Below are 25,181 nucleotides of genomic sequence, written 5' to 3'. Positions count from 1 at the left end.
AAGCTAAATGTCCATCGACAGATGAATACAGATATGCTACATATATACAATGGAATGCTACTCAGCCATAAAAAAGAACGAAAAAAATGCCATTTGCAGCAACATGGACGGACCTAGAGATTATCATACTAAGTGAAGTAAGTCAGACAGAGAGTGTCTCATCTTTAAAAAATGGCTGCCAAATGTGACTAAGTACTCACTCATTTCTGTTCAGCATAGACAATGTCCTTAACAGACAGCTGCAGGACCCTGATTACACTCTGTTTTGCTTATTAGATGCTGTGACTTATTCCGATGAAGAGAGAACAGGTCTCACTGGTAACAAAACAATCATGCTTTCAGCCCCAGTGAGCATCACCTCTGATCTAGGCTGAATTGTATATATAAAATTCGTATGTTGAAGCCCTAACCACCAATGTGACTGTATTTAGAGATAAGGCTTTTAGAAGGTCATTAAGTTTAAATAAAGTCAAAAGGGTGAGATCCTAATCAGATCGGATTAGTGGCCTTATAAGGAAAGAGAGCTCTCTTTGCATGCGCACACACTGAGGAAAGGCTATGTGAGACCACAGTGAGAAGGTAGCCATCTACAGGCCAGGAAGAGCAGTCTCACCAAGAAACCAAGCCTTGCTTCTAAAATTATGAGAAAATAGATTTCTATTTTTTAAACCACCAATACTGGTATTTGTTATGACAACCCAAGCTGACTAAGGCATCCTCCATTCTTCTTTCTTTAGCCATGGAGGATCAGTGGGAACAATAAGGAAAGTATTGCCTGCGTATAAAACACAGATAAAGAAATTCCCTGTGTGGAAGTATGGCATTTACAGTTGTTTAAAGGGCAATTTGGCTTGTCTCTTTTGTGTTTTAATAGCAGAAAGACATTTCACATAATAATTCAACTCCATGGTTCACTCTAATCTCTGTCTCTGAGTGGGGCTTTGCATTTTTTGCTTGTGATTTACATCGCCTGACACCTAATGTAATGACTCCCATTGCAAGGGCCATTGCTGCATCTGTGCAGCTCCAATCTGTCACTGGCAACGTTCTGAGAGCTGGGGTACCCTCCATTCAATCATGAAACTAGACTGAGTATAATTAATTACATCCTTTACCCCCAGCCCCACCAACTGCAACACATCACTTCTCTTAAAAACTCAGTCAAAGCAATATTTTTTCCCATACCCTCCATCCCCATCTTTTCAGTAAATGCAGACATGGTTGTGCAATCAATCTGGAAACTTTAGGCTGTTTTTTTTTTTAATTTCAAATATTCATGAGCATATCTCTGCTGCAGATTTTAAATGTATTCTTTTAAGAAATGTATTCTTTTAGAATGAGCTCTCTAACTGGCTACTATACTTCAGGAAGATCTTTGAAACTGGAGTTTCAGCCACCTGTATGTAAGCAGCAGCCATCTCTGTGACTGTCTTCTAGGACTGTAACAGATGCTTTAGCTGATAAATAAACACCCATAATTTTATTGTCAAGTTTGCAGTTCGGTGACAGTACCTAAGCACCAGTTATTCTGTGGGCTACGTTAAATGGAGTAATAGAATGCAGGACTAGGATTTCAAGGGTGAGATTTGATATGATTGTTTAGGTTGTATCATTAGGCATTACACCAAATAATTTATCCAAGTGGATGGTCTTCAATTTTCAAGTCACTCAGATTTTGAGTGACTGATAAATTAAGAGAATGAGGTTCATTATGGGCGGTGAGAGGGGAAAAAAGTGCATCAGAAGCTTGGAAAAGAACAGACTCTCAAAACCAGCTAAGCCCATGATGCATTCCAGTGAATTGTTAGGATGCTATTATGTTAAGAAGTTCTCTGCTTTCCTATAAAGGTCTCTGAGAGTATTTTCTGTTGGCCATTAAGACAGAGCAACACAAACCAGACAGCAGTTGTGACTTGAATGCTCAGTGCTGTAAAACTATTATGTGAATCGTGTTCAGTTTACATATGGAAGATGATGGTGCCTCAGTGCTGTTTGCATCATTACAACTCAGGAGGGAAAAATGTAAAGTGAGTGGAAAAGAGGAAGGTAGAAAAAATTAATTGGAGCTTTGAGACCAAGGACATGCCCACCCGGTCAGCTTCATCTAAAGTTAAAGAAGTAAATGCTGTCTAGAGGACTCAGTCGCTTCTTTTGAATCTCTGGAAGGCTGTTAATCTCTTGCCCACATATAGGAAGCATAGCCCCTGGAACAGACTCCGGGCACTAGAAAATAGAAATCAAAATAAGGCAGAAGTTGTTGGAGTTTATCTAGGACAGTTTAGTTGCTGCTGCTAAGTCACTTCAGTCGTGTCCGACTCTGTGCGACCCCATAGACGGCAGCCCACCAGGCTCCCCCGTCCCTGGGATTCTCCAGGCAAGAACACTGGAGTGGGTTGCCATTTCTTTCTCCAATGCATGAAAGTGAAAAGTGAAAGTGAAGTCGCTCAGTCGTGTCCAACTCTTAGCGACCCCATGGACTGTAGTGCACCAGGCTCCTCCGTCCATGGGATTTTCCAGGCAAGAGTACTGGAGTGGGGTGCCATTACCGAAATAATATCCTCATTACTCCAACTCTCTCCTTCAACCTATCACGATTCCTTGTACTTTAGATCTTTGTATTGCTCCTCATCCCCAGAATGTGTCCCCTTTCCTTTCATGTAATGAGTAGACTGGAAGGGGAGAGACTGTACTTAGGAAATGAGACCCTGCACTTAGGTAAGTACTTAGGTAGGAAATTTAAGTTCTAGTCTCGGCTCAGACACTTAAAACCTCTCTGACCTGAATGTCCTTACCTGACATACTTCATTGTGAGGGTAAGGATCTTTTATCTCATCAGTGCCAACAGTTCTTAAGTCTGAGCATTTACCAGCCTCAGAGAGGTTCCTGCTCTGTGGCCCATTGGCATGTAGAGGGATGTGGGATTTACTTACATCTAGGAAATAACATTGACCTGGCTCCTGAATTTTCACATTAAAAGATTAATCCTACTTACTGTGCTTGTCTTAAGTATGAATCTGTTTTCTATCAGTAGTAGAAAATATTAACACTGTATTTTTTCTCTAGTCATATTTTTGTTAAGACATGAGTTTATACTGTATTCAGGGTTCATATCCTCCTTTCTTAATATATCCATCTCATGGGCTTCTTAACAGTGACCATATATCTTGAACCAAGTAATGTACACATAGTATATTAGTGGAGTCACTTTAAATGAAAGTGTCAGAAAGAAAAGCAATTCAAAGTAGCTTCTAAGCAAGAGAGGGAATGAATGACATATTACTGAGAAATCTGATGGAGGCACTTTAGTTCACATACAGCATTGACTTTCATTCTGTTTCTCAGTGCTGCTTTCTCTTGTCCTGTAAGTCTTGGCTCTTACCTGACACAAAAAGGCCCTATCCGTATGGTAAGAGGACACAACTGCCAGGGCTCCCCCTTGTCTACATTGTAAGACAAGATGTTTAAGCTCTGTGGCATCCGATTGTCTCTGCATGGCTCATGTGCGTCACATGTACCGATCTTGGTGGACAGGGATCTTGGGTCACCATGATGGGCAGGCAGTGCTCTGATTGCCGGCTAGCAGACAAAAAAATCAACAGCCCTTCACTACACTATTCCTAGTCTACTCAGCACTCACACGCCCTCGGTGAGATGAAATATAATCAAGCTGATGTTTCCGGTGATACCTGTGGAGGGACTTCTTTCTGCAGTTGTGAAATTCATTTTGTGAAGTCTTTAACAGGAATAAAAATCAAATTTTACTTTTTTCCACCTTTTTGGTAGTCACAGACACATTCACTCCCTTTTCTACATTTCAAAGTCAGGTAATTCTTGGGGCTTCCCCGGTGGTCCAGTGGCTAGGAATCCACCTTGCAATGCAAAAGTTAAATCATTCTGAAGCCTTGTAAATATTCAGACCCACTGTGTTCATTCAGTTGGTCATACATATGGCATCAGGTGCCATTTGCAATCTGAATATTATTTCATTCCCACCCAGGGGTGCTGTCTTAGCTCCTTAAATGGATAACCAGTTGTCTACTTCAGTGTCTCTTGGACTCAGACCCCACTGTCATAAATCATATTTTCATTCTCCATCTCTGGGACCACATCTTGGGTTCACTAAGTTCCACATCCTAGTGGCTCTTAGCACCAGACTCTCCATCCAGAGGGGCTGTTAACTGCTCTTGCTTTGTTGTTTTCCCAGGGCCTGCTTCTTGATGTGGAGCTCTCATTTCTACAATTTCTTCTCTCTATATTTAACTGCTCCTTTGTTGACAGCCAAAATCCCATCTATTCCATACTAGAAGGGAATGTGAATGTGGAATAGAAACTTAAACTATCAGGAAACTGTTCATTTTAAGTAATTCTACTGGCTTAAATAAGTAGGAGTTTAATTATTTTCATTATTTTTCACATAAGAGCTATGTCTTGCATTGTCAAAATTTCTGTTTAAGGCTTTTCAACATGAATATGGAATCAACGATTAAAACTATCATTTAGGAAGTTTTGACTGCATGTAACAAAATGTTTTAATGTATGTCATGTAAACTACAGGCTCACATCACAGAAACTGTGTTGGTAGTAAATTTACTCCTTGTGTAACAGCTCCAGCTCATCAAGGATCAGTGCTCTTATGAGCTTTCATATTACTCTGCCATCCTGAACTTGTTAACTTTTTAAGTCAATTAATCTAGCGTGACTTCTCCTTTCCCAACCTTTGGACTTAAACCTCATGGTATTCCATGTCCAGTGGTCCTGAGCTTTTAACTGCAAGGAACAAAACAGAACTTCAGTAGCCTAAATAAATATGATGGTTGTTGCAGTGGTTCAGTGGCATCTTCAAGGAACCATGTTTTTAAGAAAGATTTTCAGTCTTCAATTCTGGTTGTCTTTTATCTGCTGGTGGTTGTCTCTTGGAATTAATAAGGCTTCTTTATTGCAGTATTCATCTTCATCTTGTTGTTTCATGAGATAAGAAGGCTTCCTTATTCTATTTATGTTCAGTTGGTAAAAAGGGGAAGTGTGAATGTTGAATGGCAAAATGGGTCTTTGCAGGTATCTTTTTTTATCAGCTACACAAACTCAGTAGACTCCTGCTTTGTTGTTCAGTCGCTCGGTCGTCTCCGACTCTTTGTGACCCCATGGACTGCAGCACACCAGGCCTCCCTGTCCATCACCAACTCCTGGAGTTTACTCAAACTCATGTCCATTGAGTCAGTGATGCAATCCAGCCATCTCATCCTCTGTCGTTCCCTTCTCCTCCTGCCTTCAGTCTTTCTCAGCATCAGGGTCTTTTCTAATGAGTCAGCTCTTTGCATCAGGTGGCCAAAGTATTGGAGCTTCAGCTTCAGCATCTGTCCTCCCAGTGAATACTCAGGGTTGATTTACTTTAGGATGGACTGGTTTGATCTCCTTGCAGTCCAAGGGACTCTCAAGAGTCTTCTCCAACTCCACAGTTCAAAAGCAACAATTCTTCAGCACTCAGCTTTCTTTATGGTCCAACTCTGTGGAAAAACCATAGCTTGACTAAATGGACCTTTGTCAGGAAAGTAATGTCTCTGCTTTTTAATACGCTGTCTAGGTTTGTGGGCTTCCCTGGTGTCTTAGTGGGTAAAGAATCTGCCTGCAATGCAGGAGACCCCTGTTCAATTTCTGGGTCAGGAAGATCCCCTGGAGAAGAGATAGGCCACCCTCTCTGGTGGTCTCGAGTTTCCCAGGTGGCTCAGATGGTAAAGAATCTGCCGGCAATGCAGGACACCTGGGTTCGATCCCTGGGTTTGGAAGATCCCCTGGAGGGAGGGCATGGCAACCCACTCCAGTATTCTTGGCTGGAGAATCCTGAGAGCAGAGCCTGGCAGGCTACAGTCCGTGGTATTGCAAAGAGTCAGACACGACTGAGCAATTAAGCACAGCAGCAGGTTTGTCATAGCTTTTCTTCCAAGGACCACGTGTCTTTAATTTCATGGCTGCAGTCACCATCTGCAGCATTTTGGAGCCCAAGAAAATAAAGTCTGTCACTGTTTCCATTGTTTCCCCATCTATTTGCTATGAAGTGATGGGAATGGATGCCATGATCTTTGTTTTATGAATGTTGAGTTTTAAGCCAGCTTTTTCACTCTCCTCTTTCACTTTCATCAAGAGGCTCTTTAGTTCCTCTTCATTTTCAGCCATAAGGGTGATGTCATATGCATGTCTGAGGTTATTGATATTTCTCTCTGCAATTTTGATTCCAGCTTGTGCTTCATCCAGCCCGGCATTTCGCATGATGTACTCTGCATATAAGTTAAATAAGCAGGGTGACCATATACAGCCTTGACATACTCTTTTCCCAATTTTGAACCAGTCTGTTGTTCCATGTCCAGTTCTAACTGTGCTTCTTGACCCGCATACAGATTTATCAGGAGGCAGGTAAGGTGGTCTGGTATTCCCATCTCTTTAAAAATTTTCCAGTTTGTGGTGACCCACACAGTCAAAGGCTTTTAGTGTAGTCAATGAAGCAGAAGTAGGTGTTTTATTGGAACTTTCTTGCTTTTTCTATGATTGAACAGATGTTGGCAATTTGATCTCTGGTTCCTCTTCCTTTTCTAAATCCAGCTTGAACATCTGGAAGTTCTCGGTTCATGTACTGTTGAAGCCTGGCTTGGAGGATTTTGAGCATTATTTTGCTAGCGTGTGAGATGAGTGCAATTGTGCAGTAGTTTGAACATTCTTTGACATTGTCCTTCTTTGGGATTGGGCTTCCCTTGTGTCTCAACTGGTAAAGAATCCCCCGGCAATGCGGGATACCTGGGTTCAAAATCTGGGTTGGGAAGATCCCCTGGAGAAGGGAAAGGCTACCCACTCCAGTATTCTGGCCTGGAGAATTCATTTCATGGACTGTATAGTCCATGGGGTCGCAGAGTCAGACATGACTGAGCGACTTTCACTTCTTTGGGACTGGAATAAAAACTGACCTTTTCCAGTTCTGTGGCTACTGCTGAGTTTTCCAAATTTGCTGGCATGTTGAGTGAAGCACTTTAACAGCATCATCTTTTAGGATTTGAAATAACTCAGCTGTAATTTCATCACTTTCACTAGCTTTGTTCATAGTGATGCTTCCTAAGGCCGACTTGACTTCACACTCCAAGATGTCTGGGCTCTAGTGTCTTGATAACTGTGTCAGATGTCCTCAACAGTCTGGAAGGGTGATTGGAAAGCCATATGGAAGTAAATATAATGGTAGAATTTCCAGAACTGACAAGGAATTAAGCTATGCCTACAGTCACCTTATCTATGCTGTCCCGTATGGTTCAGTTCAGTCACTCAGTCATGTCCGACTCTTTGCGACCCTGTGAATTGCCGCACGCCAGGCCTCCCTGTCCATCATGAACTCCCGGAGCTTGCTCAAACTCATGTCCATCGAGTCAGCGGTACAATCCAACCATCTCATCCTCTGTCCTCATCCCCTTCTCCTCCTGCCTTCAATCTTTCCCAGGATCAGGGTCTTTCCCAATGAGTCAGTTCTTCACATCAGGTGGTCAAAATATTGGAGCTTCAGCATCAGTCCTTCCAATGAATATTCAGGACTGATTTCCTTTAGGATTGACTGGTTTAATCTCCTTGCAGTCCAAGGGACTCTCCAGTCTTCTCCAACACCACAGTTCAAGAGCATCAGTTCTTTGGTGCTCAGCTTTGTTTATGGAAAAAAGAAAGCTTTCTTCATATATTAAAAAAATAAGGTTTCACCTATCCAAAAGACGTAAATGGAAATCCTTACTGTGTCTTGGGAAAATGACACACAGGTAATAATCCATGGAGAATCTGACTTGGGTAAAGATTGATGCTTGATTCTGATTGGGTAACGATCATGATAAACTAGATTAGAATGGTGGGCATGGCACAACAGGGATTTGGAGGCAAGAGGTTGAAAAAGTTGTGGGATATAAACTGTTAGTCAAGGCTTTGTTTTGAAGAGTTGCTGGAATGAACTGAAAAGCTGTTTGCAGTTGTATCTTTCTGGGCCAAGTCATTTTGGGTAGGAAGGTCATATTGATGAAAATAGTGGAATAGAAGACTCATGCGAATATAGACAGGAAGCTATATAGGGTATATGACTTTGGTTCTCAGCACTTATCTACTGGGGGAGTACATGTGCCCTGCCTCCCATCACGTGTTTTTTAAAGTTAACAGAGATAAGAAGCAATAATTGAGGAAAGAGGGATAGCACTGAGTTGGGAGACTGGTGGACAGATTCATGAGAGAGGTATACATTTGAGCTATGTATGCCTTGATCATTGGTTATAAGTTTAGAACATTTGAGTGGCAACCTAGTGTTTCAATTATGTAAAGTTTAGAAATAAAATTAAATTAAAAAAAAATAAAGGCTAAAGGTTACTACTACTTTCGAGAAGGGCACGGCAACCCATTCCAGTATTCTTGCCTGGAAAATTCCATGAACGGAAGAGCCTGGTAGGCTATAGTCCAGGGGGTCGCAAAGAGTCGGACATGACTGAGTGAAAGGGGCTTCCCTGATAGCTCAGTTAGTAAAAAATCCGCCTGCAATGCAGGAGACCCCGGTTTAATATCTGGATCAGGAAGATCAGCTGGAGAAGGGATTCATGAGAGAGGTAACATTTGAGCTATGTATGCCTTGATCATTGGTTATAAGTTTAAAATATTTGAGTGGTAACCTAGTGTTTCATGCTAAAGGCTACTACTACTTGGTTAGTCATGTCTTCCTTTCTTCTTTAAGAGTTCATTCAGGGCTAGTAAAGTCATAGTCCTATGGGTGGAAAATGAAAGCAAGTTCAGCACCCCCTCCTTTCTAAATTGGAGTACAGTTGATTTATAATGTGTTAGTTTCAGGTGTATAGCACACTGATTCAGTATTACATTTTGAAGGATTGTAGGCCCTCTGAAGCAAGGTGGTATGTTTTCTTGACTGCTTTTTTATAAATGAGCTCATCTTTTGGAGCAGAGCTTCTTAGCTCTGCCTTTTTCACTTGAGGAGTGCTTCCATTAGCACCACATAAACATCACTAAAATATCAGCAGAGAAAGAAGGAATGAGGCGCTTTGTTGGACTCTAGGGATGCTGTGCAAGGATGCAAGTCCAGAGCAGCTGCTCATTTTCTCATTTCAGCTTTGTGAGTTCCTTTTCGTTCCAAGATGACTAAGCTGAGAGGAGCTCTGTTTTTTCAAACAATGAGTTAGTCACTGGAAGCAGGAGCACTTACTTTGATTTTTTTGAAGTGTTTTCTCTCTCATACATGTGTACACACAGGCATTTTTGTTAATGGCAGCAAAGAGGGAAAAACTGGTATGCAGAATGAGGGACTGCTTAAGTAGGGAGATGAATGAGAATTGCTGTTTTAGAAGGATTGGAGGTATGACTTAGGTTTTGGGACTCCATTCCTAAGACTATTTACAGACAAGTTAAAATAAAGCAATGAACACGTTAAGGCAACTTTGCATTTCTCCTGTTCAGGTAACTAACTGATCTTTCAGATAAGACAGATGGGTGTTTTAAAGGTATGAGAAGAGATTTTAATTCCAGCACTTGTGGCATCTAATACATTTTTGAGTGTTTCCCCCAAAAGTGGCTTTGTAAAGTTCCCTCATAGCTCTTCCTAGGCCTAACAGTGTCACATTTATCCATAACCAAGCTGCAGATGTGTTGGAATTGCTGCCCTCCTTCTCCTTACTTTAGAAAAGGATCTTCCCTAGTGGCTCAGTTGGTAAGGAGTCTGCCTGCAATGTGGGAGACCCAGGTTCAATCCTGGGGTCGGGAAGATCCCCTGGAGGAGGAAATGGCAACCCACTCCAGTATTCTTGCCTGGAGAATACCATGGACAGAGGAGCCTGGCAGGCTACAGTCCTTGGGGTCACAGAGTCAGACACGACTGAGTGTCTAACAATTTCACTTTCTTACCTTAGAAAGGAAAATGCTGTAGCTCCCTCTTGTGTTATGTGAGACCAAAAACATCCTGCTTGATCCACGTCAGCAGAATCCACTCCACTAATTATCCTAAAAGTATTTCCTCAAAGCTTTTTGGGGATGGGACTTTGCTATTTGCTGTACACAGGAAAGAACCAGGGCACCCAGCTAATCTGTGATTTCTCATCTCACTTCCTACTTTTCTGCAGTGTTCCCAAGGGCCTCTTACCTGGAGGATCACCTTTTTCTGGCAGTTTGGGATGATTTTCCTCATGAGGTTGTAGTCCACTTATCTGCCACGTAGTCCATCAAATCTTCTACAGTTTCATGTCCAAATAGAGCAAGTGGAGCTTGCTTTCACTGTGGCCCCCTCTTGCCCTATGATCAGGGTCACTTCATTCTGTATCCTGACTTTTCAGCTTGAGCAGTCACTGGTTTCTTTGCCCTTCCATCTCCAGAGTAAACATGTCAAGTGTTCCCAAGTCTCTCACATTCTAGCACATGAGTTCGGAATTAAACATTTTAGCTGCTTAATAAGTGTGCAACCAGAGTGTGAGATGCAGCCACACATCTCTTTTGGAAGTGATTCCCCAATCTTAGTTCCTATGCCACACTTGACTTCCATGTGGGAGTAGGGGAAATGCCACAGTGCTCCTTATTAATGACTTTCCTTACTTTAATTTATATTTGATAACTAATTGATATTCTACATAAGTGTAGCAATTCTTATATAATGTGTTTTTTTTTTTTATTTACTGATTTTGCATCTTTGCCAATACTGCAAGAAGAGGGAAACTCTCATTTTATAGGTCATTTAAAAGTTATTTAAGTTAAATATACTGATTGTTTCAAAGATTAACAGTTTTGCAATTATATCTTGAGGACAAAACCATAATAGAATTGCTTCATTTAAGTGTGTGTGCCTTTGAAATTCTATAGACGGTAGTTTTCACTTGTTCAGTCTCCCGTCTCATTTAACCTGGTCTCTTCATGTGATAGCTTGATGTTCCAGTAACAGTTCCAGCCCATTTAATTTTACCCCCTTCCTGTCCTGCTGGCCCTCATCTTAAAACTTTGGACACTGTTTTCTTAAGGAAAGTTAGAGTTCTTTGATCCCAATCCTTAAAGGACTCCTACTTGTCCAGCTTTATGATTTCCCTTGGGAAAGACAGTTTCACTCCATGCTGACTGAAAATAAATTGGAGTACAGTTGACGAGTACAGAATGATGAGTACGCCCACTCGTCATTCTCTGGCACTCCTTAACTTTGTGGTCAGTTCATGAGAAGCAGCCATGCAAGGTAGCATGGCTAAATGACAGTCTTAAAAAAGTGAATGCTCTGAGTTTCTGAGGCATGAAAACTCAGCCCTAGCACTCATTCTGAATGAACTGAGACTTGGACTCAATCTTAAAAGGAAGAGTAGAACTAAGACGAAAATAGGGAGATTATGCACAAACTTCAGACAGAGAAGAAATGCCATAAGAAGTTGAAATGGCAGAAAACCCATGAACTCTTACGTAACAATAGCCGAAAGTGTGTGTGTGTTAGTCACTTCAATCATGTCCGACTCTTTGCGACCCCGTGGACTGTAGCTCACCAGGCTTCTCTGCCCATGAGGATTCTCCAGGCAAGAATATTGGAGTGGGGTGCCATGCCCTCCTCCAGGGGATCTTTCTGACCCAGAAATCAAACCTAAGTCTCCCACGTTCCAGGCAGATTCTTTACCTTGTGAGCCACCAAGGAAGCCCCAACACTAACTGAATTTTACTTGATACATTTTCCTTGAGCTGCCATTTTCCAGTATATTTGTCTTACAACTTGTCTGAGGTCGGGAGTGCTTTATTGCTTCATCTTCACATCTTGTACATAGTTGATGTCCATATTCGACTAGGTACCAACAAATATTCTGGTTTCAATGTAACAAGTGCACTTTCTCATGAAAGAGCACTTTCTTAATGAAATCATATTTAATTTCTGGAAAATAATCTGCATTCTGTTTTCCTAATCAACTATGTCTTATTAATAGCACTAACATAATCATTTTAAAAGAATGAAAAACAACAACAAAAAAGCTCTGCTAAACCTGTCTCTGAGAAAAGGTTCAAAGCTTGAGTAGTTCATGGGAACAATTTGCTAGTGGAGATTTCTTCTCATTTTGGTCCCGGCCTCCTATGGAGAGATTTATGTGCAGTGTATGTCAAGAGGCAAAATAATGGCATTTCTCTGCTATACAATGACTTGGACATTTGCTGAGTGCAGAAATGCACCTTTAAACCAGAGAAAGAAGCAGTTTGCCCTGATCCAATCATTTTGAAAAGCCATGTGCACTGAAGCTGGGGCCAAACATAATGATAGGATTTAATTGCTAATGCCCTAGAGGCAGTGTGCCTCTTGATGTGTTGACCTTTAACCCAGACTTGGGAAGTTGAAAAAAGAGAGGGGATGGTTTTCCCTTCCCCCTCCCGCATCTGATCCTGCCTGCCTCTAACCCTGTCCACATACTCCTAACTTTCATCTCTCCACCCCCATCCCCATTAGTTACTTCCAGCTTTGGGGCCAAGGGAGAAAGAGTGAAAGAACCGAAAGGAAGAAGGCAGTAGCATTTGAGAAGGAAGTCTACAGGCAGTTGACAGCTGCTCAGAAGCACGGGGCAGAACTACAGCTACAGAAGTGGGAGCTGAACTCCTGGTCCCCTGATGCTTCTACCCCACCCCCAGCCCCGTCCCCAGTATCTCATGAGATTTAGGCTATGTCTCCATGTTTCTGTTCTCCACTCCCATTTCACCCTTTCTAGTCCATATTTATAATCACTTCCTTCTGACACCTGACTTTTCCTTCTTCAGTTCAGTTGCTCAGTCGTGTCTGACTGTGACCCCATGGCACGCCAGGCCTCCCTGTCCATCACCAACTCCTGGAGTTTACTCAAACTCATGTCCATTGAGTCAGTGATGCCATCCAACCATCTCATCCTCTGTCGTCCCCTTCTCCCACCTTCAGTGTTTCCCAGCATCAGGATCTTTTCATATGAGTCAGTTCTTCGCATTAGGTGGCCAAAATATTGGAGTTTCAGCTTCAGCATCAGTCCTTCCAGTGAATATTCAGGACCGATTTCCTTTAGGATAGACTGGTTGGATCTCTTTGCTGTCCAAGGGACTCTCAAAGAGTCTTCTCCAACATCACAGTTCAAAAGCATCAATTCTTCAGTGCTCAGCTTTCTTTATAGTCCAACTCTCACATCCATACATGACTACTGGAAAAACCATAGCTTTGACTAGATGGACCTTTGTTGGCAAAGTATTGTCTCTGCTTTTTAATATGCTGTCTAGGTTGGTCATTTCCTTCTTACTTGGTTATTAATGGCAAAATCTTGAGCAAAATTAAATTCATAGCTCTGTCTATTACACATCTGCACCATGGCAGCCGGGCAGCTAGGTATAGCTGCAGAAAAACTCAAACACGCCCATTGGTTTCGCTGTAAATTCATGACCACTAGCCTGAAGTGGCCCCTTTGTGCTGCTCAGCACGTTTACCAGTCCACTCACTCTCTTGGTTTACTTGTTTACAAAACGTTCGCACCTTCTTTCTCTTCTGTCTTGAAGTTTCTTCACTGATCTCCAGCCATGCTGATCTGCTTTCTGTTTATAACATGTTAAGCACACTTGAGGGCCTTGTTACTTATTCTTCCTCCTGCCTGGAGCACCCTGCATCTAAGTGTTTGCTTCTTCACTTCCTTCAAGGCCTTGCTGTGTGATGTCATCCTTATCAGTCCAGCCTTCTCGGGCCACTCTAGGGAAGGCAGCAAGTACATCCCCATCAAGCCTGGGGCACACCCTGTCCTCTTAACTTTATGTTTTCTTTGACAGTTACCACCATCTGGTATTCTATATATTTTATGTTTGTATATTATTATCCCTCTACTAGAATGAAAGTTTTATGAAATCTTGGGGTTTTTTTTCATTCTTCTATAGCTAGTGCTTAATACAATGCTTGCTAGTGTGCCATACAAATTTGTTTCAGGAATGAATGAATAATGAATGCCTATTGGGTTTTGAAAATCCCCTCTTCCCATTTGCCAATACCAACATATTCATAACCATGTTTTTTGTATGGTGACCATAGTTTCTAAGCCCAGATTAAAACATGTCACCTAATTGGTGGGGAAAAACCTTTTATTTTGCACTGTCTTGGGAAATTCAATGTGCTTATTAAGTATATTCTACCTAGAATCATAGTCTTATAGCATAGAGTCCTCAAAGGAAAAAGATGATCATTTTTCAGTTATCTGAATGGCCCCGATAGTGTATTTGGCTTATCCTAGGACACTAAGCTATGTTTAGTTTAAAATAAGTGTGAGTTGAAGTTGTTGGGTTTTTCCAGCTCTTGTTTGCGCTTTGTGGAGATACCTAGGAATTACTGGAAATCTCTGCTAATATCCGGTCCCATCTTTTCTAACTTAGTGCGTTCAGTGCCTGGCATAGCACCTCATGGGTCCGGCATCATCTCTACCCAGTAAGGCTTGCTTGAGTAACCGGGCAGGATTTCTCCCCATATGCGAGGTTTGCCTTTGCTCTCTCACTTCAAATTCTTGAAATAATGACAGCATGAATGGTGGGGATAAGGGATACAGAGGGGAAATACTCTAAAAGCCTCACAAGTCCTCATTACATTATCTTACTATAGAATGGATAACCTGGGTTTCCAGGTTCTCAAGTTTGCAGGCATTCTTCCCAAGGACCAATTTCTATTTGCTCTGCAAAACTTTAGGTTAAGCCTCATCATTTTGCAGAGTTGTGGATAGGGCTTGAGAAATCTCAGTCCAGGTGATCTTCTCTTTTACAAAATACAGCTCCCACCTGTGGTATGTGTTAAGCTCAAGAAAATGGCAGTGAAAGGATATTTTCCCAGATTCTCCCACTGGAAGCAAGGCCCCTTTAACTGTGATGTTTACGCAGTGATGTTTGGAGTCTAAGATGTTTAGTGACAGTGAGTGCTCACATCCTTTTGTCCCTGAGAACACTGACCACAATACTTGGCATGAAGCAGACACTCAAGAGCTCATAATCAGCATAAGGCAGGTGCTTAGCAAATACTCAGTGACCAAGAAGATGAGTGTAAAGTAAATCAGTAGAATAACAACAAAGCAGACATTTCTACCTGGAGTATTTCTACCTTAGGATCAAGTTCTTGACACTGTAGGCCATGTCTCCAAATATGATAGGAGTAGTGCAACTTTATGAGTTTCTGGCTATACTTTGAGATCAGCAGCTAGCCCAGTGTGTTGCACTAGTAGGTGATTAATCAAACAGTGTACTGAGTTTGAGGACAAAAAGGAGAGAAAAGCACCTTGACTTTCATAAGTTTTAAATGTAGCTGTCATCCATATGTTTTGAATTTGGTGAGGGTCTGGCAAAGGAGGAAGAGTATCATACGTTTACTTTAGGCTGTATAGAATAGTCACAAAGTTCTCTCCAGATGAGTTTTAAAGAACTGATACATTTTAGTTTAAAATCTTCCCCCAAACCTACCAATCAAAGGAAACCCTAAAAGCCTTTGAGTGATGAGGCAGAATCAAGAAAGGAGATTTAAGCTAAAGATGTGCTAGGAAGTGAGCAGTGACCATTAAACTGTGTATCAGCAACACAGTCCTTAATCTTCACTTCCAGTACTCGGTGGGCTCAAAGAAGTCTCCTTTAAGTTGAACTGGGAAGAAGGTATGACAAGTAGAGCCATCGTTTTGGAAACATGTCTCTACACTGTTTCTAAAAGCAGAGAGTGGAAATGCCCTGGGAGTCTAGATTATCTTGGCTATCATTTCAAAGAATGGATAACCATTTTTGATAAATACAGATTAACTGGGATCACAGCATTTTAAAATGCAAACTAGAAGTGGTTCTGTTGTAGGAAGGGGGAGGCCCCCTTACAGGGCCCCAAGAGCGGGCTCTTGTCTAACACTCGGAAAAGAATTGACAGAGGAGACACGTGCTGACAAAGCAAGAGATTTTATTGGGAAAGGGCACCTGGGTGGAGAGCAGTAGGGTAAGGGAACCCAGGAGAACTGCTCTGCCGCGTGGCTTGCAATGTCGGGTTTTATGGTGATAGGATTAGTTTCCGGGTGGTCTTTGGCCAATCATTCTAATTCAGAGTCTTTCCTGGTGGTGCACGCATGGCTCAGCCAAGATGGATGCTAGCGAGAGGGATTCTGGGAAGTGGACGGTCAGGCGGTGTCTCCTTTCGACCTCTTCTGGTTGGTGGTGGCTTATTAGTTCCGTGTTCCTTACCAGGACCTCCTGTCATAAAACAACTCATGCAAATGGTTACTATGGTGCCTGGCCAGGGTGGGCAGTTTCAATCAGTGTGCTTCCCCTAACAGTTCTGGGGTTGTAGTTCCTCTCAAGTGGTTGAAATAGGAGCAATTAAGACTTTTTGTGGAGAGGAATAGTTTAAACTCCTACTTAGCACCAATAGTAGGACAGTGAACTATAAATAATCCAAGCAGTTGAATTTGCAGTTGTGCTTCAAAGTTTTTATGGCCCCATTTCCATCATGATAAACATAATCATTCTCACTTGGATTCATATGCACTTTTTTATATGGATGAGTGCAATCCCTACTTTACTAAACATAGGTTGATAGATAAAATACTTGATAAAACAAAAATCTCATTAATGTTTGCTTCACCAACTTTGAGTTTTTGATAATTTGGATAGGAATCAAGCAGAAGTTTCATTTACTATTATTCATAAAGATAGGGTTTGTTGAGCAAGTTAATAACATAGACAAGATTCAGGAATAATATTAACTATGTAGGGAGAAAACATAGTTTCCAATCAATTCTTGGACATATGCTTTCTGATAAAAAACATTTGTAGTGCTAAGTGCTGAGCTATTCATTAATTCAGATTGGTTCACTACAGTTATTCAGAAATTTAAAATTTTGAGTAATTAAGTACATCCAATCCTTCCTGGCTGGTTTTGAGTACAGGGAGCTAGCGAAGGTTATATGGACCCTGTGGCCAGAGCTGAAGTTAGCCAATTCTTTGATACCTGCTTTAAGCAGTGGTAGTTAGGCCCCCACCCTACACGGGGTAGAATGTATGGACTTACTCTGGTGCTACATGAAAGAAAAGAACATAACAGGATTTGGAAGGAAGTAGATTCAACTGTCCGTCTGTTATTGGGTTGAGGGTTGCATAGGGCCTCTCACTTTCTTATTCACTTATTGTGCTTGGCCTGTGGGGTCATTCTGTGACAGGGGGATTAGCATATTATATACATACATTTGAGACACTATTCATTATGCCCTTCAGCTATGTACTGAAAGTCTTCCAAGTGTTTAATGATTTCAGTTGATGTGTGGAAATTAATCAGGATAGAATCTAGTATTGCAGTGGAAAAGAGATTTAGCATGAGAGAGTGAGGTTTGAATTCTATCCGAGCATTTCTCTGATAACTTAAATAATTTTTCTTGATTTTTTTTTCCATAGAGGCCTTGCTTTGGAAATCAAGACTCTGCCCTCATGCAACTGTGGATAGCTCTTGAAGCATACTGGTTTTATCACTAGAAAGCTGGATTATCCAGAGCCCAAAGAGGCTCTAGGATAAAACTAGCACTTGAAACAGGATCATTCTATATAGAGAACTAAAGAACTATTTCTTTGGTGTTGTCTCCAGAGGTGAACTTGCCAACATACTGGAACTTTAAGATTGTCAATAATTCAAGATAGGTGTATTTTATTTGTAAAGAAACCATGGATCCTGTAGCAGCACATGGTTTTGTCCAATTATGGAACAAGAAGAATGGGACGTCTAAGTCGAAGGAAGCAATCGTTGAACTATCGGGAAAAAAGAAGAAAACTAAACTGGTGATCCATTTCTGTAATGGAGAAAGCAGAACTTTTGAACTACATAATAATATTAAAAACGTGATCGTTAGATCCTATGGAGAAAAAGTGAATCACCTGCATTTAACTTTCCAAAACAACAGCTTCTTTTTTATGGAAAAAATATCCTCTAAAGATGTCAAAACATTGAAGGCATTCCTGGATGGAGTCTGTCAAAATCATCTTCCACCATCCATAAGACCTGATGTGGATAGCAGTGCCTCTGCCAGCACAACAGTACAGAAGATCGTTGATGAAACTTCATTTCAAAAAGTGGGTAAGAAGTCAAATAGTCAATCTTCTGAGAAAGAAGAAAAAAACGGGACACCTTCATCTGCATCAGAATCACTAACATCTACCTATGAACAGTTATTAGAAGATGAGTATGGGAAGAGGAATAAGAAGCTCTCATGGGATTTCCAAAATGAGAGTAGCTCCGTGAAAAAGAGGAAATCCAAGAGACACCTATTAAGAATTGTAAGCCACAGTGAGAAGAAGGAATTGAGGATAAAAGGGTTAAAACAGAGTAAATTAGATTTAGATTTTTTATTTAAGATCAGTCCTTACCTACATGGCACTAATCTTGTCCCAAAACTGTCTGAGAATATATATTTCACATTTCTGTCAGAAGCAGAGTATGATAAGGATGACCCATATTGGGACAGACTCAAGCTGACTCTTGACTACTACCCGGAGAAACTATGGCAAGGCTTCCCCAATTTGGGAAACACCTGTTACATGAATGCAGTTCTACAGTCTTTATTTTTGATTCCATCATTTGGTGATGATTTACTCAATCGGAGTTACCCATGGTGTAAAATTCCCCCTGATGCACTTAGCATGTGCTTGGCACAGATGTTTGTCTTGAAAGACATTTATAACATAAATATTAAGAAGAGGTTACTTGTGAATATTAAAAAAACCATTTCAGCAGTTGCAGAGATATTCGCTAACAACAGGCAGAATGATGCCCATGAGTTTTTGGGTCATTATTTAAGTCAGATGAAAGAAAACATGGAAAAACTAAACACACTTGGGAAGACTAAAATTGAATCTAAGGAAGAAAGGTCACCTCAACCATTTTTTGCTGGCAGTGCAGCCAAGCAAGCACTCCTTTGTCCTGTCATCACTAATTTCGAGTTTGAGTTGCTGTGCTCTATTACTTGTAAAGGCTGTGGGCACACTGTTCTTAAGACAGAAGTGAATAATTACCTCTCCATCAATCCTCCCCAAGGACAGCAAGCACTTCCCTTTTCTATTCAATCTAGTCTTGATCTTTTCTTTGGAACAGAAAATCTAGAGTATACATGTGAGCAGTGTAAACACAAGAAATCTCATATAAAGTATACATTCAGTAGGCTACCTAGGGTCCTTATTGTTCATCTGAAGCGCTATAACTTTATTCAGTTTCGGTCCTTAAAGAAGGATGACCAAGAAGTCATTATTTCCAAAAATTTAAAGATATCTTCCTATTGCAATGAAAATACCAGACCACCATTTCCTTTAAACAAGAAAGCACATCTTATGAATCTCAAAGTTTTAAAAATCTTTCGAAACATAAATTCTGAAGCTATCAGTAAGTTGACACCGTCAGCAAAGATGGCCTTGGAATTCATGAATTCTTTGCCTTCACACATTGTACCAGACGAAGAGCCCGAACCACAAAAAGATCATGTTCATCATGAAGATTCAAGAGAAGAAGAGAAACAAAAAGACCTCGGAAAATGCTCTGTACTAGAGATACTAGACTCTGCATTGGCAAACTCACAAGATGGAATAATCGTTGCAAGAGAGCTGTTAGCAGTGGCCTTAATGATGAATATGGAAGACGGCTCATTTTCTCTGAGAGAGATAACCGTCAGCGACCCAGATGTATGTCAGAGAGTGTTTGAAAATCCAAAACTAAAGGACGACGAGAGAATGAGTATGTTTGCAGATTTTGATGCTGTGGCTAAGACCACCGAAGATAAAGATGAAAACGCCAAAATTTCAGAAGTTTCCTCAGTGGCTGAACAGACCCCAGATAAAGAAAGGATGAAAACCTATGAACAAGCCCTTTGGCTGGCACTGCTTCAAAGCATTCCAAAGACAAAGACTCAAAAGAAAAAGTGCACAGAGAAACTCAAAAGACCAAAGGAATCAGGCGTCCGGGGAACCAAGGTGAAGTCCCCAGGTGCATCGGGTCGCAATAAAAAGCCTGGAAAAAAGGGCTCTTTACGTACAGAGAAGACAGAAGCTGCATCCAATGAACCAAAAGGAGAAGCTGAGATGGAAGACCGTCAGGCCTACCGGCTCATTGGTGTTCTCAGCCATCTTGGGAAGAGCCTAAATTCAGGCCATTATATCTGTGATGCCTATGACTTTGTAAGGCAAGAGTGGTTCACTTACAATGATTTGCAGGTGTCAAATATCGAAGAGGCCACAATGCAAAAAGCTAGACTTTCCTCTGGGTATGTTTTCTTTTACATGCATAATGAGATCTTTGAAGAGCTGTTGGAAAGGGAGAGCTCCCCACCTTCAAGCACAGAGGCAGGGAAGACCTCTCAAGAGCAGGAATAAAGACAGACTTAAATTTCACAAATCTGCTTGACTGCCTCTCTGGCTATCACTTTCTCCATGGAAGGAAAACTTTCAACTCTAGCCAAGCACAAAGGAGCAACTAGCATCCAGGACCAAAGTTTAAGCAGAAACACTGACTTGAAAATAAATCTTTGTTCTAACCCTGATTGAGACACCTTAACCCACAGTTCTGTGATAAACATTCATCTCCCCTACTAGACTAGAACTGTGCGTTCCATATTCTACTAATGCAGTGAATTTTGAGTGTGGTCCTCAAGCCAGTACTATAAGAAACATGGAAGGACTTGTGAGAAATGCAGTTTCTTGATTGCACCATGGACCCACTAATTCTGAAACTGAGGAGAGAGGCAGCAGTTTGATGGCGAGCTTCCAGAAAGTTGGAGAATCATTTCCATAGTGTGTAGAGTATCTTGGTGTATTTTCCTGTTGTATATTTGAATTGTTTATATTTTGTAAAGGAGTTTGATCACATTTTTTCTTATATTCATTCATACCTTTCCTTTGTAAGTGTATTAATATTAACATCAAAAGACACAAAATTACTCTTCTGCTGATCAGATTCAGCAGTTTGATGGGAAAAAGCAGTTTCTGAAGTTCTAGCAAAACAAATGAAAAAACTAGTTGCTGAAGTCCTGGCAATAAAACAATAGTTGCTAGGGTCCTGACAATAAACACTAAATGAAGCCCGTCGTTTATGCATCCTTTTGGGCGTACATAGATGAGACTGAACACCATATCAAGTCTACAGATTGTTTGCTTAACTTTTCCTTAATGCCAAAAGGGCTGTATACCATCAAGCTTAAACCCTGAGAACGGAGAAGTTGATTTGCCCTCAAGAAATTCAACACGTTTTCCTGTTTGTCTGCTGGCAAAGTGTTCGTGGTTATCTAAGAGCGCCATGCCATTTTCTTCAGAGGGACACTTGCACTGCCTAAAAGGAATATTGATGACCAGAACTTTACCTGAAGGCTTGACGAAGCTTCACTCAACTTTATAAGACTTAATTCCAGATTTCTTTTACTTACTTAAACCTTATAGTATGGTGGCCTTATTCCTTCAATGAGTAAACCATACATGCTTTAAAGTGTACTTGTAGGATTTCAAAGTCTTGTTACTGATTTGATACAGTGTCAAAAAACCTGTGCCTGGATATGATCTGCTTCTGGGTAAAAGCCTTGTGGATCCTGAGGTGGTCATATTCTGTTGAAGTGCCATGTAATTCAGGGATTTAGTAATTCTGATATTAAGTTCATGCCATCTCTGTAACTTAGCTTCTTGCTGTCTTTGAGGCAGTGAATTTGTAATGCCTTGTACCTTTGCTATTAACAAATGATTTGTACTAAGAGACTTTCTTACATCATATAAAAGGATTGAACTTTTCAGTCCCACCTTTTCCAGCATGGGTGAGTCCCCCTTGTGGATGGGATATGGTTCTACTATGGCTATATTAATCCAAGGGCATGTTGATGCTGTTCATTCTGGAGGTCCTTAAAAGAAGTGGATGAGAATTCATTGGTGTGAGAAAGTTTAAAACTGCCCTCTGAGAGAAAAACCAGATTCTAAAGTTTGGGAAAATAAGTTTGTTCAGAACACAGTGTGTCTAAAAAGAGGTCTGAATGGAAGCTAAAGATTGCTGAGTTTGGCGGGGGAATGTTTCCTAGGTTGAATTATCTCTGTGGAAGGTGTTGAAGACACAATAATGAGATTTGTTCAACTTGTGTAGCACCTCAGCAGCTGGAGTTTGGAATTAGATTTAGAGGAAGAGAGTGACACTCTTGTTTTCCAATTTCAGATTTTTTGCTTCTAATAGAATAGTTAAATCTGAACCTATTTTCGTTGGCATCAAAGCAAGAGTTTTGGAAAGAGTGAGGGAAAGTCATTTCCTTTTTAAAGGAGAATGAAGATGCTAGTTTTTTTTTTTTTAAAGCTTAATCTGCTACATTTACTTTCCATTTCTTTATTGTCTTCCCTTTTATTATTTTTTTTCCTTTTGAATGACTTTTAAGTTTATTTTATTTTTATTTATTTATTTTTATTTTATATTTTATTTATATTTTTATTTCATATTTTATTTATATTTTTATTTTATATTTTTATATTTATATTTATTTATATTTTGAATGACTTTTAAGTTTATTTATTTTTTTTACTTTACAATATTGTATTGCTCTTGCCATGCTAGTAGTTTTAAGAGATTAAATTTTTTTGGTATGGAGTATAGAGTGTTATACATTCTGCATATGCTGCTCTTCAGCTTGTTGCACTTCCAAATGCAGGGCAAATGAAAAGGCGAAGAAGGTTCTGGTATCCATGAGAGGAAGGCTCTGTCCTCTGGGACAGATAGTTTGGGTGGAATCCATCACTGTTCTGTGAGAAAAAATTCTTGGTGCACAATGAGTGGCTGTATACTGTTTACCTATTACATTGTTATTTCAAATAAAAGTTAAAAATTCTTAAGTGACCCAGTGACTACTTATTATGGATTTTAATTGGTTCTCTATTTTGCAGATCAGGTTTCTGGGTAATCTGTGGATATAAAACCTTTCGTTGACACTCTGTATGAGTTTTCTACTGGTTCTTTAAAAAATTAACCACAAGGCTTCCCTGGTAGTGCAGTGGTAAGGAATCTGCTTGCCAGCAAGGGACTTGAGTTTGATCCCTGGTCCGGGAAGATCCCACGTGCTGTGGAGCAACTAAGCCTGTGTGCCACGATTATTGAGCCTGTGTTCTAGAACCCATGATCCACAACAACAGAAGAGTAGCTCCTGCTCCCCACAACTAGAGAAAAGTGTAGCAACGAAGACCCAGCACAGCTAAAAATAAATTAAAAATTTTTTTAATTACTACAAAATTAAATGGCTTAAAGCAACACAAATTTATTGTCTTAGAATTCTGGCAGTCAGGAGTCGAAGAGTCATCACTGGGCTAAAATCAAGATGTTGGCAGGTCTACAGTCTTTCCAGATCCTCTAAGGGGACGACAGTCTTTCTTTCTCAGCTCCTGGAGGCTACCCACATTTCTTGGCTCATGGCTTCATTCCTCCACCTTCACACCCCACAATGCTGTACTGAGTCCTCACACTGCCATCTCTGGTTCGCCTGCATTCCTTTGCCACTTTTAAGAACCATGGTGAGACTAAGCCAAGATAATTCAAGATAATCTCCCTACCTGAAGGTCAGCTGATTAGCACCCTTAATTCCCATTTGTCTCCTAACAGTATTGTCACAGCTTCTAAGCGTTAGGGTGTGGACATCTTTGGGGGACCCTTACTCTTGCCACCACACAATAGTAGAAGGTAATGGGAAACACAGCAACAAAGAGTAGAGTGATTCAGGACACGGACCCCTGGGAGATCATTTTAGTACCACCACCAGGTGAAGAACCCAAAGCATCTGATGTTTTAACCAAGGATGAAGTAAAACTGTAATCAGTAATTAAGCAAAAATCTTGAGACCAGTTACAGAAACAAGGTCTATAGTAGCTTTGCGTATTTTCTCTATGTCTATCATATGAGTGTGTCTGTTTGTACATACTCAACCATTGTCTTTTTCTCTGTCCTGCTTCCTATTTTTAATTTTATATACAAGTTATTGGAAGTTAATTTTACAGCTTAGTTTTTGAAGGTAACAACAGAATATTCAATGACTGCCTGACTGAATTGGAGGGATAATTAACAGATCCCATGATGGATGCAGTGACTTGGGACTGAGTCATCTAATCTGGGGGGAATGGTGAACACACAAAAGGATTGATGTGTCTCTTAGGTAGAAACATGGGATCATTCTGCTGCTGTAAAAAGTTCAAATGTACGTAGGGGTACAAAGGGAAGCTGAATAACCGAAGACGGGCAGTGCCGGTTAACAACGCACTGCCTCGGCCCCATTCACCCTTCAGTACATGATCTGTGACAGCGGGCAGAATTCCTTTAGGCCTTTCTCCTTTACAGTAAACACAGGTTGAGCTTTCTCAGTAGAGGGTGCATGAGGTACACAGCAAGTGAAAGGGGTTCTCTTGCCATTTCCAGTTGTCGAGGGGGGTTGGCACTGTGAGCTGTGATGTGAGAATCTAGGAGGTTCACAAACCCAGCCATGGAACCAGAATGTAAGGCCCTTGAGACTTCCCAGTTCTGGCCTGGCCCACCCTGGAGATGACTAGCTGCTGTCCCCACCTGGACACCATGTGCCCTGACTCCCTTTGATCATGTGCTTTTCCCAGGTTTGGATTCCACAGGCCTGATGCCCACAAGGCCACACACTGCAGGCCTCCTGCTTCTCCAGCAGCCTCTGTCCCTCTGCAGGGCTGAGTTGCTGGCCAGTGGCATTAGCCCTCCTTCTGAGCGACTAACACTTTCACTTTAGTTTCACATGTACAGCAAAGTGATGCACTTATATATGTTCATCCTTTTTCGATTCTTCTCTCATGTGAGTTACCACAGAATATGGAGTATAGTACCCTGTGCTATACAATAGGTCCCTGTTGGTTTATCTATCTTCTAGGTAGTAGTGTGTGTATGTTCATCCCAAGGTCCTGATTTATCCCTCCCCTCCCCCCACCACATTTCCCTTTTGGTACCCATAATTGTTAAATTGCTTTTGCAGCATAAAATTTACTGCATAAAATGAGCAGTTTCCAAGAATGGAATCTGACAGCTACTCCTATTTCCCTGTTCTAATTCTACGTCTAGAGGTCACCAACCACTGAAGCTTCTGGAAGGCATCTCTGCCATGGTAGCACTTAGAACATTCACAACCAGGATTCTCAGTAGAAAGGCATACTTCCTTGCTTCTTCCTTGCAATTTTCCTTG

General features: G+C 41.0%; 1 protein-coding gene across 1 annotated transcript in view; it reads left to right on the top strand.

Annotated features, from left to right (window-relative positions):
- Positions 1–22,837, top strand: part of USP26 (ubiquitin specific peptidase 26) — a 41,754-nt gene extending 18,917 nt beyond the window's left edge. Inside the window, exon 4 of the mRNA XM_005227521.5 lies at positions 17,401–22,837. Within this exon, the coding sequence (XP_005227578.1) occupies positions 17,665–20,355 (2,691 nt within the window). The 5' untranslated portion in view covers positions 17,401–17,664 and the 3' untranslated portion in view covers positions 20,356–22,837. The remainder of the gene's footprint in view (positions 1–17,400) is intronic.
- The last annotated feature ends 2,344 nt before the right edge of the window (positions 22,838–25,181 follow it).

This window comes from Bos taurus, chromosome X (genome assembly GCF_002263795.3).
Source record: "Bos taurus isolate L1 Dominette 01449 registration number 42190680 breed Hereford chromosome X, ARS-UCD2.0, whole genome shotgun sequence".
Classification (NCBI taxonomy): Eukaryota; Metazoa; Chordata; class Mammalia; order Artiodactyla; family Bovidae; genus Bos; species Bos taurus.
Note: the sequence above shows the minus strand (reverse complement) of the source record. Positions and strands in the feature narration are given on the sequence as shown.